Source organism: Podarcis gaigeae (assembly GCF_964106915.1).
Source record: "Podarcis gaigeae genome assembly, chromosome: 16".
Taxonomy (NCBI): domain Eukaryota; kingdom Metazoa; phylum Chordata; class Lepidosauria; order Squamata; family Lacertidae; genus Podarcis; species Podarcis gaigeae.
Genome location: NC_139693.1, coordinates 64,109 through 79,235, shown reverse-complemented (window position 1 = coordinate 79,235; position 15,127 = coordinate 64,109). Strand labels below are relative to the sequence as shown.

Sequence of the window (15,127 nt, the reverse complement as noted above, 5' to 3'; positions counted from 1 at the left end):
GATGTTTCCACTCTCCCTCCTTTCCCGTGCCCAGGTGCCGGAGTCCCAGGGGGACCAGATGCTTCTGGGATGTAGGATGGAGAGCAGCCGCTGCCGCCCCCGGGAGGGACCAGCCAGAGCCCAGGGGCTGCTGCTCACCCCTTTGCTGTGGACCTGACCCTCTGTGGTGAGAGGGGGCTCTCTACCTCCCCCATGAAAGAGAAACCCCGGCCTCTTGTGATCGAGAGTGGAGCCCAGCCAACGTTTCCACCTCCCCCCCAGTGTTGCCCCCTCCTCTCCTCCTTTGCCCTCCAGAACTGGGTTGTTCATGGACCATGGAGCGGAAGGTGAAAGGAGGGAGCCCCGCTCTCGCCTTCTGGCCGGCCAAGGAAGCCCTGCTCCTCCTTTGCCTCTTCTGGCTGGCTCCGCCTGAACCCGCTGCAGCAGAAAGTAAGTGCCTCCTGAGCCGGGCAGCTGCTGGGGTGCCGGGGGGGGGGTGCAGAAGTGCTTGGCGGGGGAGTGGTGCCCAGGTGGTGCTTTGCTGCAGACTCAACTCTCCCCCCTCCTCCCCAAAGCGTCAGCCCAGGTAGGAAGAAGCCTTCGACTTGCTCACCTCACCAAGCGCCCTGCAAACTGGCCCAGAGCAGAATTTGGAGATCTCCAATTCCGCGCTCAAGAGTTGGCCGGGACAAACAGACACCCACCGTACACTTCATGCAGGACTATGGCAGATAAAGGCCGGGTGGCCGGGGGTGGTTGTTCTCAGAATGTCTATTATGGGCAGCTGGGTGATGCTGGGGGTGCTGAGAGCCCCCCGGGCTGACTGGATTCCACATTTGAGGGGCTTGTCCGATGGGGGAAAGAGCTTCCCTTTGGAGTGTGTTAATTATTGTAATAAAGGATCTCACTGGGCAAGCGCTCCTGGTATTTAACCCATCAGTTGTCCTGATCCGCTTATTAAGAATGATGTCAGGCAGGAAAACTCTTGACTGATAAACTAATTGCAGCTAGAATTAAAACTCCGCAAAACACACACGAGAGCAGCTACGAAGCCCCCAGCTGGTGGTGAAACTGGCTCTCTGGATAAGATTTAAGAGAGGAAGAAAATGTTTGACTCACGTTGTCTTGAGTGTGTTCATATTTCTGCGTGTTTTGTTTTTAAATAGAAGATTTGGCCAAGGGAGAGTCTCATTTACTGATGTGTTTATCGTGTGTGTTGGCTGCTAGAAGGGAGAATTACTTATTTATTTTATTGTATTTATTTTTTTCCTCTGTGGAAATTCAATAAAAAGTCTGGAATTGTTTTAGCACATCTAAAAAATCTATTTAAAATAATAAACTGTTTGCTTGTTGCTTGCTGCCCTGGGCTCCTTGGGAAGAAAGGGTGAATGAATGAATCAATGAATGAAAAACTTTGGGCACCTTAGAGACTTAACATATTTATCATGGCCTAAGCTTTCGTGGACAACAGTTTACTTTGTCAGATGTGAGTGGACTGTAATCCACAAGGGCACTTATGCCAGACTTTGGCAACCTAGTCACACAATATTTCTCTAACTTGGGTCTCCAGCTGTGGTTGGACTACAACCCTTGGCGTCTACCTACCTGTGCTGCTGTTATGGATAAAGTGAGGACAGCAGGTGTGTGAGGGAACAGGGACCCAAGTATCTTGTGCAAACTGGCCGGATTTATAGGCCAGGCACACAAAAGTAACTTTCTCTGTCGGCAAACAGAGCAGAACCAAAACACAGAGGTTGTTGCAAAGCAGGTTGTGCTTGGCTCAACTGAGGGAAGAATTTGCCCCACATAAGAGGGGAAACTACCCCTCAACCCCCAGCCCATTGAGTCAGGAGCAAAAGGTTGGAGGAACAGATGGTCTGATGCTAGTAAGTGGCAGCACGGCTCCCTGGAAAACGGCAGTTGTGGGGATTTAACAAGACCCCCAGCAGCAGAGCCAGCAGTGGGCCAAGAGGGATCCCGGGGCACTGCTGCTGTGAGCAGAATGGCAGAAACCAGGCTGTGTGGCTCTTAAGCCCTCCAGGACCGTCAAGTTTCACAGAGCTGCAAACTGGAAACTTACCCTAATCTTCCCAGCCCCGCTTGAGTCGACTGGTGTATAATGAGGTCAACCCAAGCCCCTCTTGCCACTTGTGTCGCCCAGAAATTGGTATTATTCAAAGGCAATGCTCCCTCCGGCAATGAAGGCAGCACACAGCCATCATGCCTAGCCTCCCTGAATACACTGGTACCTCGGGTTACAGACACTTCAGGCTACAGACGCTTCAGGTTACAGACTCCGCTAACCCAGAAATAGTACCTCGGGTTAAGAACTTTGCTTCAGGATGAGAACTGAAATTGTGCTCCAGCGGCACGGCAGCAGCAGGAGGCCCCATTAGCTAAAGTGGTGCTTCAGGTTAAGAACGGACCTCCGGAACGAATTAAGTACTTAACCCGAGGTACCACTGTATGCCTAATCCTCTTTTACAGCTGTTGGCCATAACCTCCTCTTGTTGGAGAGAGTTCTGTGGTTTAACTGCGCTCTGCGCAAAGAAGTCCTTTGTTTTGTCAAACCTGAATTTTCCAATAACCAGTTTCATTGGGTGTTCACAAGTTAAAGACTCCCTGCCTGAAACTTTGGGGAGCTGCTGCTGGCCAGGGTAGGTATTGCTGTACTAAATGGGCCCCAGTGATCTGACCAGGGCCGGATTGAGGTTTGATGAGGCCCTAAGCTCCTGAAGGTAATGGGGCCCTTTATATGTCCAGCTGTCCTTTGTCAACAACAAATTGTTGCTGTTTTTTGTGTTGAATATATGCTATATGGTAACTTATGGACCTAATAGGTATCTAAAGCCATTTGCACACGCAGAATGTAGGCACCCAATATATAGAAATGAGCAAACCAGTGATATTTTAGGGAGCAGGTGGGGCCCATTACTTACATCATAGGAGCCTACACAACACAAAACACTGTTCCTGTATGTAAACTTTATTTTATATTTTGGAAATGTACATCCATTTTTTCCCTTTAAATTTTTTGGGGTCCCACAAGAGAGTGGGCCCCTAAGCTATAGCTTGTTTAGCTTATATGTAAATCTGGCACTGGGTCCGACGTGTTGCAAGGCAGCTTCCTCTGTCCCTAGATCCTGCTGCCTGAGAGAGCCTTTGGTGGGGAGAAGGCGCTTCCTGTGCCCCTTTGCTGGATTCCAGGGGCATAAAGAGTCCTTTATGGGAGTCACAGGAGGCCTGGGTGGCAACTCTCCAGGCAGCAACAGGAGAGCCCTAGACCAGAGATGAGTCTTTGTGGGTTGGTGGGGGGCAGCTTCCAGCTAACTCCAGGTGGGAAAGGCAGGAATGGAGACATGGAAGAGGCTGACCCTCGCCCTAATGGGGCCAGCTTGCCAGGAGGACCACCTTGGAGTCCAGCCAGCATCTGCCCGCCAGGCTGCCCGGGTGCCCTCCCTTTGTTAACATGGTGCTAGTTTTGCCTTGGAAAGCTCAAAGCAGCTCATGCCCCAAGCACGACAATTTTAACTAACGAGAAGCCCCCACCCCGTCCCCACCAGCCCACTGGGATGGTGGTGTTTAACTGAGAAAGCTGGCTGAAAACCTTGCCCTACCATTGGGCAGAGTGAGGTGGCTGGTGCTGAGGTCTTGGGAGGACAAAGCTGTGGACTCTCTGTAGCTGGTCAATCAGCGCCATGATAGTCTTTATCAGATCACAGGCACCCCTGCGTAGGGAGAAGGCGGCCTTCTTCCGAGTCAGACCATTGGTCTGCCTGGTTCAGTACTGTCTACGCTTTGTGGCCGTGGCTTTCCAGGGCTTCACACTCAGGGTCCTCTCCCAGCTCTGCCTGGCAATGCCAAAGAGAATCGGACCTGGGACCTTCTGCATGCCAAGCAGCTGTTCCACTGCTGAGCTCCTGTCACTCACAAAAACCCACATCTGAAGAGAGGTGATTGCGGCTTCTAGTCCACCAGCAAGTGCCTCTGTTCTAGGCATGAGCTTGCCTTGTCCAGCCGTCTTTCTCCCGGCCAGAGTCCCGGCTGGCGCCTGGTGGTCTCTGAGGGGAGCTGCGCCCCCCTTCGCTCCCCTTCCCTTGTGCCTCCCGAGAGCACCAGCCGATCCTCTCTTGTTGCCAGGTGGAGTGTTTGGGGTTTGAAGTTTGCGTTTACAGAATTTAGCCCCGGTGTTTATAGTAAATGTCAGTTTGGACTGAAACGTTGCTCTGGAGGTGATAATTTGGCTTCAGGTTTCACATACACACACCATGAGAGAGGAGCATGGGCGGCAGCAGCGAAGCCACGCCAAGACAGGGTCTCTTCTGCTGCCCTTTGCGGCCATGGGGGGGGGGACGACACATGGACTTCTGAGCAGGTTGTCTATTTCTGCACGTTCCTGGGGAAGCCTTTTACACGAAGGGGGTGGTGACCAGGGCTTTTTGTCAGCCGGAACTCTGTTCTGGCACCTCTCAGGTGGGCGCCATTTGCCATTCTAAGAGAGCAAGAGAGGGGCACATGGTGAGTTCCAGCACCTCTTTTTTCTAGAAAAATGGCACTGGTGGTGCCTATTGGGGATGGGGCAGCATCCTTTGACCGCCCCCACTACCACCTGGGGCAGACGATTTGCAGCCCGTCCTGAGGCCTTGCTGACTTGCTCCAGTTCAGGGCCAAGAGCGCCTCAAGCCCCCGTGTGTGCCAGGTGGGCAGGTGGCTCTTTCAAAATGGCCCCTCACCTCCCAAGCACCACCCTTCCCTTGCCTTTTGACAAGCAAAGCTGGAGGATCCCTCCCCGGTTCTCCTCACAGCCCCCCCCCCCCCGTGAGTGTTTTGTCATACTTAGCAAACACTGAGATATCAAAATACTGTGAGCAAATATTCCCCGTGGCTATTCAGACCTTCCGGAACAGAAACGGAACTGTTTGAACAGGTGATCAAACAGGGCTTTTCCCCTGGCCATGATGCCTGAGTGCTGCGCCTTCTCCTCCACCTCTCTCTGGGCTGCTCCTCTTGGGCCTTGGCTGAGCCTTGTAAGGCTGCTTGCCTTTGTCCATGTACCACAAACACACCATGAGCTGGAGAAAGGAAGCAGCGAGTTTGGGCAGGTGCCAGATTCTCCTTTTGTGAAAGATGGAAGCTGAGCACTTGGGAAGCTGCAGCCCCGTCGTCGCCAGGAAGCCAGGAAGCCCCTTTCAGGACCATTCCTTTTCCAGCCACTCGCAGCCGTCTGGACAGCAAAGCAACTGGGGAGCTTTTTCAGGGAGAGTTCAAAGAGCCACCAGTTCAAATGCTTGGCAGCAGAGCACATGATCTGCACACCGGAGGCCCCGGGTTCAATTCCTGGCGTTTTCAGGATGGTCTGGGAATGCCTCCTGTTTCTGAAACCCCGTGGAGCAGCTGCCGGTCAGTGCAGACAATGTTAAGCAAATAGATCTAGGTAAAAAGCAATATTTTATGTTTCTACTTAAATGGAAACTTTGAGGAGTGTCACCTTGCTTTATTTTGAGTGGGCGGCTGTGGTCGGTGGGACAGAGTCCAGGCTTTGCATGCAAAAGGTCCCTGGCTTAATTTGTGGAAGGAGCCTTGCAGAGCGGTGGGCATTCCTCCCAACGGCCGCACTGGGACAAGGTCTTCGGGGAAGAGTTGCTGTGATCTCTAGGCCTGCACTGTTTTGGTTTCTTTGAATAAAGAGTCAACTGCACTCACACCGGGTGTTTTATTGCTGACTCTGGGGCCTGACTTTAGCCTACAGCTGTGGTCTGATGCTGACAAACTGCATACAGCTGCTGTTGGAGGGGAAGAGAGTATATACGGTGATATCCCATTTAAATATTTTTAAATCCCACTTTCCAGCCCCAGAAGGGCCCAGAGCAGCTTGCAGTTCTCTACCATCTTATAAGCCATGGCACCAAAGGAAAGTGGCTGGGGAGGGGGGGGGGAGGTAACAAACCCAGGGGCCAGTTTTTCTGTAAAGTGGATCAACACAAGCTCTTGGAGTCTCCTTCTGGGCATGGCTGTGGCAGCTGCCATGATGACATTTACCACTGGTGGGAAGCAGGCAGCTGTGTCTCTTTGCCTTGCTGTTCATGTTGCCCAGGAGGAGGTAATGAAAATGACCTCTGAGGGCCTGCCCCCACCTCCAAGTAAATACTGGCATCCGGGGACAGAGAGTAGAGCTGGGCTGATGCCAGGCCTCCTCCTGTAGTGCCCTTCCTCTCTTCCTTCCTTATCTGCCTTTCTCTGGGGGGGGGGGGGGGGGACTGGGACCAGCCTCTCGCCCAACACCAGGGAGCCTGACTGCTGCTGCTGCTGCCGGATCCGGCCCAAGGCCTTGAGAGGCAGCCACTCCCAGGGGCCCAAAGGTGCTGCAGAGGACAGGAGCAGGTGTGCATTTGCAGCAGAGCCACAGTGTGCAGCCTCCGGCAGCCCCATTAGCTAAAGTGGTGCTTCAGGTTAAGAACAGTTTCAGGTTAAGAACGGACCTCCAGAATGAATTAAGTTCTTAAGCTGAGGTACCACTGTATATAAAAAACCTTCTTAAACACCCAAAATTCATAATAAATCACTTTATGAAGACCCAGTGCATTTCAGAGAAACTGCTTCAACTGTCAGGCATCACTGGGATCAGACTGTGTACAGTACAGTATTTACCGTAAATAAAAGCACCACTTGATTTTTTAAAAACAGTGGTACCTCGGGTTAAGAACTTAGTTTGTTCTGGAGGTCCGTTCTTAACCTGAAACTGTTCTTAACCTGAGGTACCACTTTAGCTAATGGGGCCTCCCGCTGCACCTGCTGCCGCCACCGCCGTGCGATTTCTGTTCTCATCCTGAAGCAAAGTTCTTAACCCAAAGTACTATTTCTGGGTTAGTAGAGTCTGTAACCTGAAGCGTCTGTAACCCGAGGTACCACTGTATAATCTCCACCCCCCCACCTCTTAGCAATTTACAACAATATAAAGCATTAATAATAACAATATTGATTGCAAAAAAAGGAAAAAATAGAACCTCAGAGTGGTTTACAAAATGATTAAATGAGAAAATTAAGAAAGATTTCCAATACTTAGAACATGCAAGAAGTTAAAATACTAAAACAGATAAAAAAATTCCCAGCAGCATTTCTAAGCATCTGGGTAGGCCTGTCCAATCAATTTTTTAGCAGCAGCCAAAAAGAGTCCAGCAGAGCCACCTGCTTGATCTCAATAGGCAGGGAGTTCCAAAGTGTTGGTGCCACCCTAAATGACCTGGTTCATTTATTCATTCATATTCAATTTGTATACTGCCCTTCCGCCACAATTCTCATGGTAGTTCACAGTATAAAAATACAAGATAAAAACACAAAATATTATCGAATGAAAATAATGTTCGATAATGTTATTTGGGACTTTATGTTGAAAAATTTAGAACATATAGAAGTGGGGGAGGATTTCTTTAATGGAGTAAAAGCCATATATACAGATCAGAAAGCCAGGCTGATTATCAATAATATAGTGACAGAAGAAATAAAGATACGAAGAGGAACAAGACAGGGCTGCCCGCTCTCCCCGCTTCTGTTTATAATGGCCTTAGAAGTACTACTAAACTCTATAAGGCAGAACCAAAAAATAAAAGGAGTGTTAGTTGGGCAGAATGCATATAAGATCAGAGCCTATGCGGATGATGTAGTTATAATGACAGAAGAACCAACAACTGCAACAGGAGAGATATTAAAGGAATTAGATCAGTTTGGAGAGGTAGCAGGGTTCAAATTAAATAAGAGTAAAACAAAAATAATAGGTAAAAATTTGAATCAGAAACTAACAGAAACAATTCAACAGCAAACACAAATAGAAGTGGTTAAAAAAGTGAAATATCTTGGCATTTGGATAACACCTAGGAATATAGATCTGTTTAAGAATAACTATGAATCGACGTGGAGGGAAATAAGAAAAGATTTGGAAATTTGGGGAGGGCTGAAACTGTCGTTTTGGGGAAGGATTAACACAATTAAGATGAATGTGCTGCCGAGGTTGATTTTCTTATTTCAAACTATCCCTATAATTAAAGGAAGCCGAATCTTTAAAGAGTGGCAACGAGTGTTGTCGAGATACATATGGCAGGGAAAGAAACCTAGGATTCAGTTTAAACTATTAACAGACATAAAAGAAAGGGGGGGCTTCGCCTTGCCGGATGTGAAATTATATTATGAGGCGGTTTGCCTATGTTGGGTCAAAGATTGGGTAAGGCTAGAGAACAGGGAATTATTAGACTTGTAGGGTTACGATAACAACCTCGGCTGGCACGCCTACTTATGGCGGGATAAATGGAAGATACACAAGGGATTTGGGAATCATATTTTCAGAGGACCTTTAGTTGAAATATGGGATAAATATAAAAATCTGTTGGAACCAAAAACCCCACATTGGCTTTCACCTCTAGAAGTCATGTGTGCGAGGACTATTAATATGAGAAGTAAATGGGCAACATATAACCAGTTAATAATTAAAGAAGATGGGAAATGGATTGTACGACCATACGACCAGGTTAAAGAATATGTCCATGACTGGTTACACCATCTCCAGGTGAACCAAATGTTCAGGAAGGATCTTAAAGAAAGAGGCTATGCAGAGAAGGAATCTAAGTTTCAGACGGAGATTATAAACAAAGAAGAAAAAATTGTTTCGAAAATGTATAGGATTCTGTTGGATTGGAGTTTAGGGGATGAGGAGGTTAAGTGTGTAATGATTCGCTGGGCAAAGGATGTAGGACATAATATACTATTTGAAGATTGGGAAAAACTCTGGAAGGAAGGACTAAATTTCACGGCGTGTGTAACGGTAAAGGAAAACATAATGAAGATGTTTTACAGATGGTATTTAACACCTATGAAATTATCGAAAATGTATAAGGTGGATAACAAGTGCTGGAAATGTAGGGTTAGTGAGGGTTCCTTCTATCACATGTGGTGGGAGTGTGGAAAAGTTAAACAGTTCTGGGAAAAAATCTATATAGAACTGAAGAAGATTTTAAAATATACGTTTCCAAAGAAAGCAGAATTTTTCCTACTAGGTATATTGGGTTATGAGATAAGAAAAGAAGATCATAGATTAGTATATTATGCAGTTACAGCAGCAAGAGTAATGCTGGCCCAGATGTGGAAAAAGCAGGAGACACCAACGGTGGAGGAATGGAGATTTAAGCTGTTGGATTATATGGAATTGGACAGACTTACAGGCAAAGTAAGATACATAAGAGACCAAAAGTTCACTGAGGATTGGGGAAAATATGTAGATTACTTGGAACTTATTAGTCAAGGGAAAATAACGCTAAAGGGATTTAGAGACGCACTGTGAAAGATTGTGAGTTATTGTTTAAAGAGAATAGGAGACTAAATAATATGTAAGGTCAATATACACTAAGAAACGTATATAAAAAGGTACAATGACAATATATACTAAGAAATGTGTAATTTAAAGTGTTACTTCGAATGATTTTCGGGAAAGCTAAAGGAAGTTTTGAAAATGAAGATTAAGAAATGTGACCAAAGTGAAAATTAAGTTTTTATATATTTCTCTTACTATTATCTCTTTCTTTATCTTTATTTGTCTGTGTAATACTTTTACTTTTGTATGTTTATATGTGTGTGTGTGTACATATTCTTTACTTCCATGAAATAAAAATTTAATGAGGACAAAATAGATAATAAAAAGAAGAACAAGAACTAACCAAGAACCCCGTAAATGCAGAATGGCTACTGCGTGGCCCCTGTAGCGGTGCCAATTCTGCCGAGCAAAGCAGTTCAGAGGACACGTGGGATAAAGCTTATTTTAAAGCTTCTTGTAGGGTTGTTCTTGTTGTTTTACTATGGTATTGTTTTACTTTTCTGTTCAATGTGTCCTGCTTGGCCACTGTGACAAGAGAAATACGACTAATGGATCCATAAGCCAAGCTGCTTCAGGGTCTGGGAGGAAGGTTTTCCCTTCCATCAGGAGCAACAAGACGGGTGTTGAAAATGGGGCGTCTGTCCCAGCAGGGGTCTTGGGCCTCTCCCTGGTGGAGGGTGTGGGGAGAGGAGCAATGTGGCATCTTTGCCATCTCTTTTCCTTGTAATTCCTGTTCTGTTTTCAAAAGCGCATACTGCACTGTCTTGTTTCAGGCCACCCCAGTCTCTGAGGGCTGAGAGATCCCAGGGGTTTTGGACGCTTTCCCAGAGTTCGTGTTTCCCTTTGGAATGAGGCACACCGGAGACCGCGGTGTCTTTATGATATGTGGTTTATTTACACATATATACAAACTGAGCCCACACAGGAGGGGCTCCCAGCCTCCAAACCCCCAAAAGGTCTTGCTTCTTCTTCTCCCACAGTCACAGCCTTGGATCCCATCAGAAATCAAACACTGCTTTCTGAGCCTCTCCTTGCTGCCTTACTTCTAGCTCACACCATAGCAAACTCTGCTGTAAAACTCAGGCTTTGTCCTTCTAGCTATCTGAGAGTTGACGTAGGGCCCCCACCCACTTATTGTCTGGCGCAGAGCCCCCTTTCCTTTGTTCTCTTAATGGCCCATCACCCAGTCAGTCACTTCAACAGGGAGCTTGCCTGGCTTAGCTTTAACACTTGCTGGATCCAAGGATTAGAGGGGTTTGGCACCCACAAACCTAGAACAATATGTTAGGAGAAAGAGTGCATAAGCTGTTATGTATTAGTGAAAATAACATAAAATGCAGCATTGGGGGAAACTAGGAGAGTTTAGTACGGTGCTTTCAATGATTGTTTTGTCCTGCTTTTTAAAGGTGAGATATACATTTCATCTGCCCCCTGGTGTGGCCAGCTGAGTTGGCAGCGTACAAATACTTTTCTAAATAAATAAAGTGCTGGCAGGTTTTCACGAGGGCTTAAGAACTGTTGTGGAAATGGGGTGAGCTGAATGTAAGATTGGGAAAATGGGAAAGCAAATTTGAGAGGTCTGTCCATCCTGTCTTCTTCTGGCTGTTCAGACAGACAGAGGCTCCCTGTGTCAGGCAGAGGCCCTCTGAGGAGGTTGGAAAGAGCAGCCTCTCCTCCTGGGCCATTCACACAAACAGGTGGTGCAAGAATGTTGAGATTCATGCATTGCAGGGGGCTGGACTAGATGACCCTGGGGCTCCCTTCCAACTCCATGAGTCTGGAGCCTGAGGGCTGTTTGTGTGGGTCAAATGCTGCCATCTGAAGAGAGTCCTGTGTGCTGGAACAGTGCGGGAGGTGAAGAGCATGAGCTGTTCTTCATGTCCTGGTGACTTATTTTCTTTCCCTGCCATTCCCCATTTCTCCAGTCTGCGAGAGCATGGATATCCGCGTCGATGTCTCCCAGCTGCGGAATCTGGAGAACTGCACCATCATCGAGGGCAACCTGCAGATCCTCCTCTTGTTCACCACCAGCAGCGAGGATTTCCACCCCTTCAGCTTCCCTCGCCTGGTCATGATCACGGAGTACCTCCTGCTCTTCCGCGTCTATGGGCTGGAGAGCTTGCGCGACCTCTTCCCCAACCTGTCGGTCATCCGGGGGACCAGTCTTTTCTTCAACTACGCCCTGGTCATCTTTGAAATGCCGCACCTGCGTGACATCGGCCTGCACAGCCTGACCAACATCCTGAATGGCTCTGTGCGCATCGAGCGCAACCAGGAGCTCTGCCACATCTCCACCATCGACTGGGGACTGATGCAGACCCCCCACGCCCTGGAGCAAAACATCATCTTGCACAACAAGCCCACGGAGGAGTGTGCGGACGTGTGCCCGGGCATCCTGGACGTGGAGAAGCCCTGCGTCCAGACTCAGACCAGCCTCAAGGGGCAGCTGGAGTATCGCTGCTGGACCTCCAGCAACTGCCAGAAAGGTGCGTTGACCCAGCTCCACCCTGGGCCTTGCGAGGGGCTTGTGAATGGCTGAGCTTTGCAAGGGAGCAGAAGGGCTTTATGAGTCACTTGATTCCCATGGTGCTTCAGAAAGAGTTCCTTGGCATGAGAACAGCAAAAACAACAGTTAATCCGAACCCAAATATAATTTATTTATAGTCCATCAGCCACAAATCCAACAGTTATCATATAACTAGCTGTTGCCGAGGGCAGTGGAGAATCAGGACCAAACAAGGCATGGTGGGGTGAGGTTGCTGTGGCTTTAAGAGGGGATTAGACAAATTCATGGAGGACAAGGTGGTCAATGGCTGCTGTGAATAATGCTGGGTTTTGAGAGCACAGGTCCTGCTGTGGCTCTCAGAGGAGATGGCTGCCGGTGGCTTCTTGCCATGATGCCTCTGCTCTTCTGAATATCAGGTGCTGGAAACCACAGGAGGGCAGAGGGCTCTTGCACTCGGGTCCCGCTTGCTGCCTTCCCACAGGAAAATGTTTGGCCCCTGTGAGAACAGGATGCTGGGCTAGAAGAGCCCTTGGCCGGATCCAGCAGGCTCTTCTGATGTTCTTATGATCTGCTTGACCCCTGTGGGACAGAATGCCAAGCTAGATGAGCCCCTTTGGGCCTGATCCAGCTGCAGCCAGGCTCTACAAAAGCCATGCCTGTGTCCTTTTAACCCCTTCCTTTCAGGCTGCCGCTGCCTGAGCTGGGAGGGCCCCCTTCCCTCTCTCCTTACACACTGACGTTCCTCCCTGGCTGGGCTCATGGCTCATTCTGCCGGCACGGCTATCTTGGGAGCCTGGCTGGCTATTTGCCTGGAGACACACAGGTGTGGCTAGTATGATCCGGCCTGGGAGCTTCTGCATAAGTCTCCTCAAAACAAGGCCCCAATAAACTTTGTTCTTTCCTGTGTTTACACAGAGGAACTATTATTAGCAAACAGGTGCTTTACTTTTTAATTCCTTTGTGGCCTATTTTTAGGAGCTCTCCAAAATTGGAGGCATGAGGTGAGCAAGTTAGGTACTCTGGTGATGTCATTAGTTTCCCTGCTGGGTGCTTGCATTTCTCGCCTGCCCTCTAGCGCCTGGGTTTTTAAAAATGCCACCGCAGAAGGACAGATCCCCAGTTCTGTTCATTTCCCACAGGAAGTAATGACAACGACAACGACACATTTGTTTATACCCCACCTTTTCCCCTAATGGGGCTCAAGGCAGTTTACAGATAAAAACAATCAAAAGCAACAATATTTTTTTAAAAAAACATGGATAGAATTAAAACTATTTACGTATATAAAATCTGTTTAAAACATATAGGCGGCAACCATTTCGCACGAGGGTTTTGTTCCCGGCCCCTGCATGCGTTGGCAGAGCATGTCTATGCATGCCCCGTCCTGCCCCCCTTCTGCCCTCTTCCAGTTCCAAAAGGATCTGCACATTGGTGATTGCGCATCAGTTGGACACTCCCCAAACAATTGTCACCTGTGGAAATAATTACAATACAACAACATGGCCCCAGCCATTTCATTAAAATCAGTCTGTTCCCAAAAGCACGGTTGAAAAGGAAAGTCTTTGCCTGCCGGTGGAAGGACAGCAAAGAGGGAGCCAGTGTGGCTTCTCCAGGGAGGGAATTGCAGAATCTGGGAGCAGCCACTGAAAAGGCCCTGTGATGACTCCTAGCTTGGCCTTAGGCTTCAACCATGATGGGTATTCTGAATAATACCAGTCACTGGGAGTCGGGGGGGGGGGATTGCTGTTGCTTTCAGGTTCTGCTTGTGGGCTCCCCAAAGGCACCTGGGTGGCCGCTGTGAGAACAGGGTGCTGCACTGAAAGGGCCCCCTTTGGTCTGATCCCACAGGCTCTTTCTCTGCTGCTGGTCCAGCGTTCCCAGCATCACCTTGGCGAGTTTTTGGACCCTTTCAGGCTCCTTCAGGATTCCTTAGAGAAATGCTCTGGGCTGCCAAGTGGCAGAGCAGTACCCCAGCTGATCTGTGGAATCTATTCTGTGTGGGATAAACTTGTCTTTGGAAAGGCAGCAAGCTTAGGCCAGTGTAGTATCTAGTAAGTGACCTGAGAAGAGCTACTTCTTTAGAATCAGCCCTCCATGCCCTCCTGGTCTCCTTTGCGTTGTCCTTTGGGGGAGACCCCCCCCCCCATCAGCTGCAGCCCTGCCTCACCGTTGTGAAACTCTCATAAAAGTATGTGAGTCTCCTGGGCTTATTTGCTGTCAACAAGAGAGCTGCTAATGAAATATACACTGCAAACAGGCAGATCGTTATCGTGCGCATGCAACTGCCTCCTCCAGCGGCCTTGCGCTCTCCCTCTTGGACGGGCCTTTGGCCTCCTCGCTGGGAGAGGCGGCCAGCTGTGCCTCTCCGGACTGCTGTGTAGATGTGTGGTGTTTCAAGAGTTGCAGCTGAGATTTCGCCTTCTGCGTCACTGTGCTGGACTGGACCATCTCTAGGGCAGCGGAGAGGGTGAAAGAGGCCTTTGTGCCTGGGCCAGGAGGGCTCCTCTGATTCATTAACTCATTAACAGACTGGTACAGATTGGGAGGTCAATCTGTGGTATGAATTAGGGTGATCCATACAAACCCAAATGTCTATGTGCCAGTAAATGGAGGCAACTAACTTAAATTATGCTTGGCGAGGTTGCCTGCTTCTGCCTTGCTGTTTGCTGTTTCCACAGAGCTGTTAGCTGAAGGTTTAGGATTTGAAATCCTAAAAAGTGTTAAGACAGGGTGGAGTTTACTATCAGTTTATATGCTGATGACATCAGAAACAAGGCAGGAGATAAAGCACTACATTGTGTTCTGCTGCCCTTGTGCATCCTGCCGCCTGAGGCATTCACCTCTCCTTGTCTCATGGGTGGGCCGGCCCCAACTTCTAGGGCACCTTTCAAATTAGAAATGTTTTTCCAAGGTGGCATAATAGAATATAACTAAAACAAAGCATAAAAGAGAATGGAAGTCAGTCATATGGACACTAGGCCAGGGCCAGGCTCTCAACTAAACCAATACCCATAAAACTCAGCTTGCTTTTCGAAATTCTCACTCCTCCATTGCAGTAGACTTGCAACTCTCACAGAGGTTACATTAGAGATAGCAAATAAAGCAAACATCATGTATAGTCAAAACACATTGGGTGCAATGTCAGGTCTTTCTGCTCCCTTTTCAAATTTTTTTGAATGCACACAAGTTAACTGCACATAAATTGCGGGTCTACTGTATTAGTGAAATATACACACAAAAATGTGTGTATTAGTGGAAATATACAAAAAATGAACTGGCTAAGG

The 15,127-nt window shown here is 48.2% G+C and overlaps 1 protein-coding gene across 2 annotated transcripts in view; it reads left to right on the top strand.

The window, feature by feature from the left end:
- Positions 1-54: 54 nt before the first annotated feature.
- The window catches only part of INSRR (insulin receptor related receptor), a 39,454-nt gene continuing 24,381 nt past the window's right edge, over positions 55-15,127 (top strand). The window contains exons 1-2 of one of the 2 annotated variants that reach the window (XM_083715511.1): positions 55-429; positions 11,263-11,823. In XM_083715511.1, coding sequence (XP_083571637.1) covers positions 315-429; positions 11,263-11,823 — 676 coding nt within the window. In that variant the 5' untranslated portion in view covers positions 55-314. The remainder of the gene's footprint in view (positions 430-11,262; positions 11,824-15,127) is intronic. The other variant, XM_083715510.1, reaches the window with a different exon arrangement.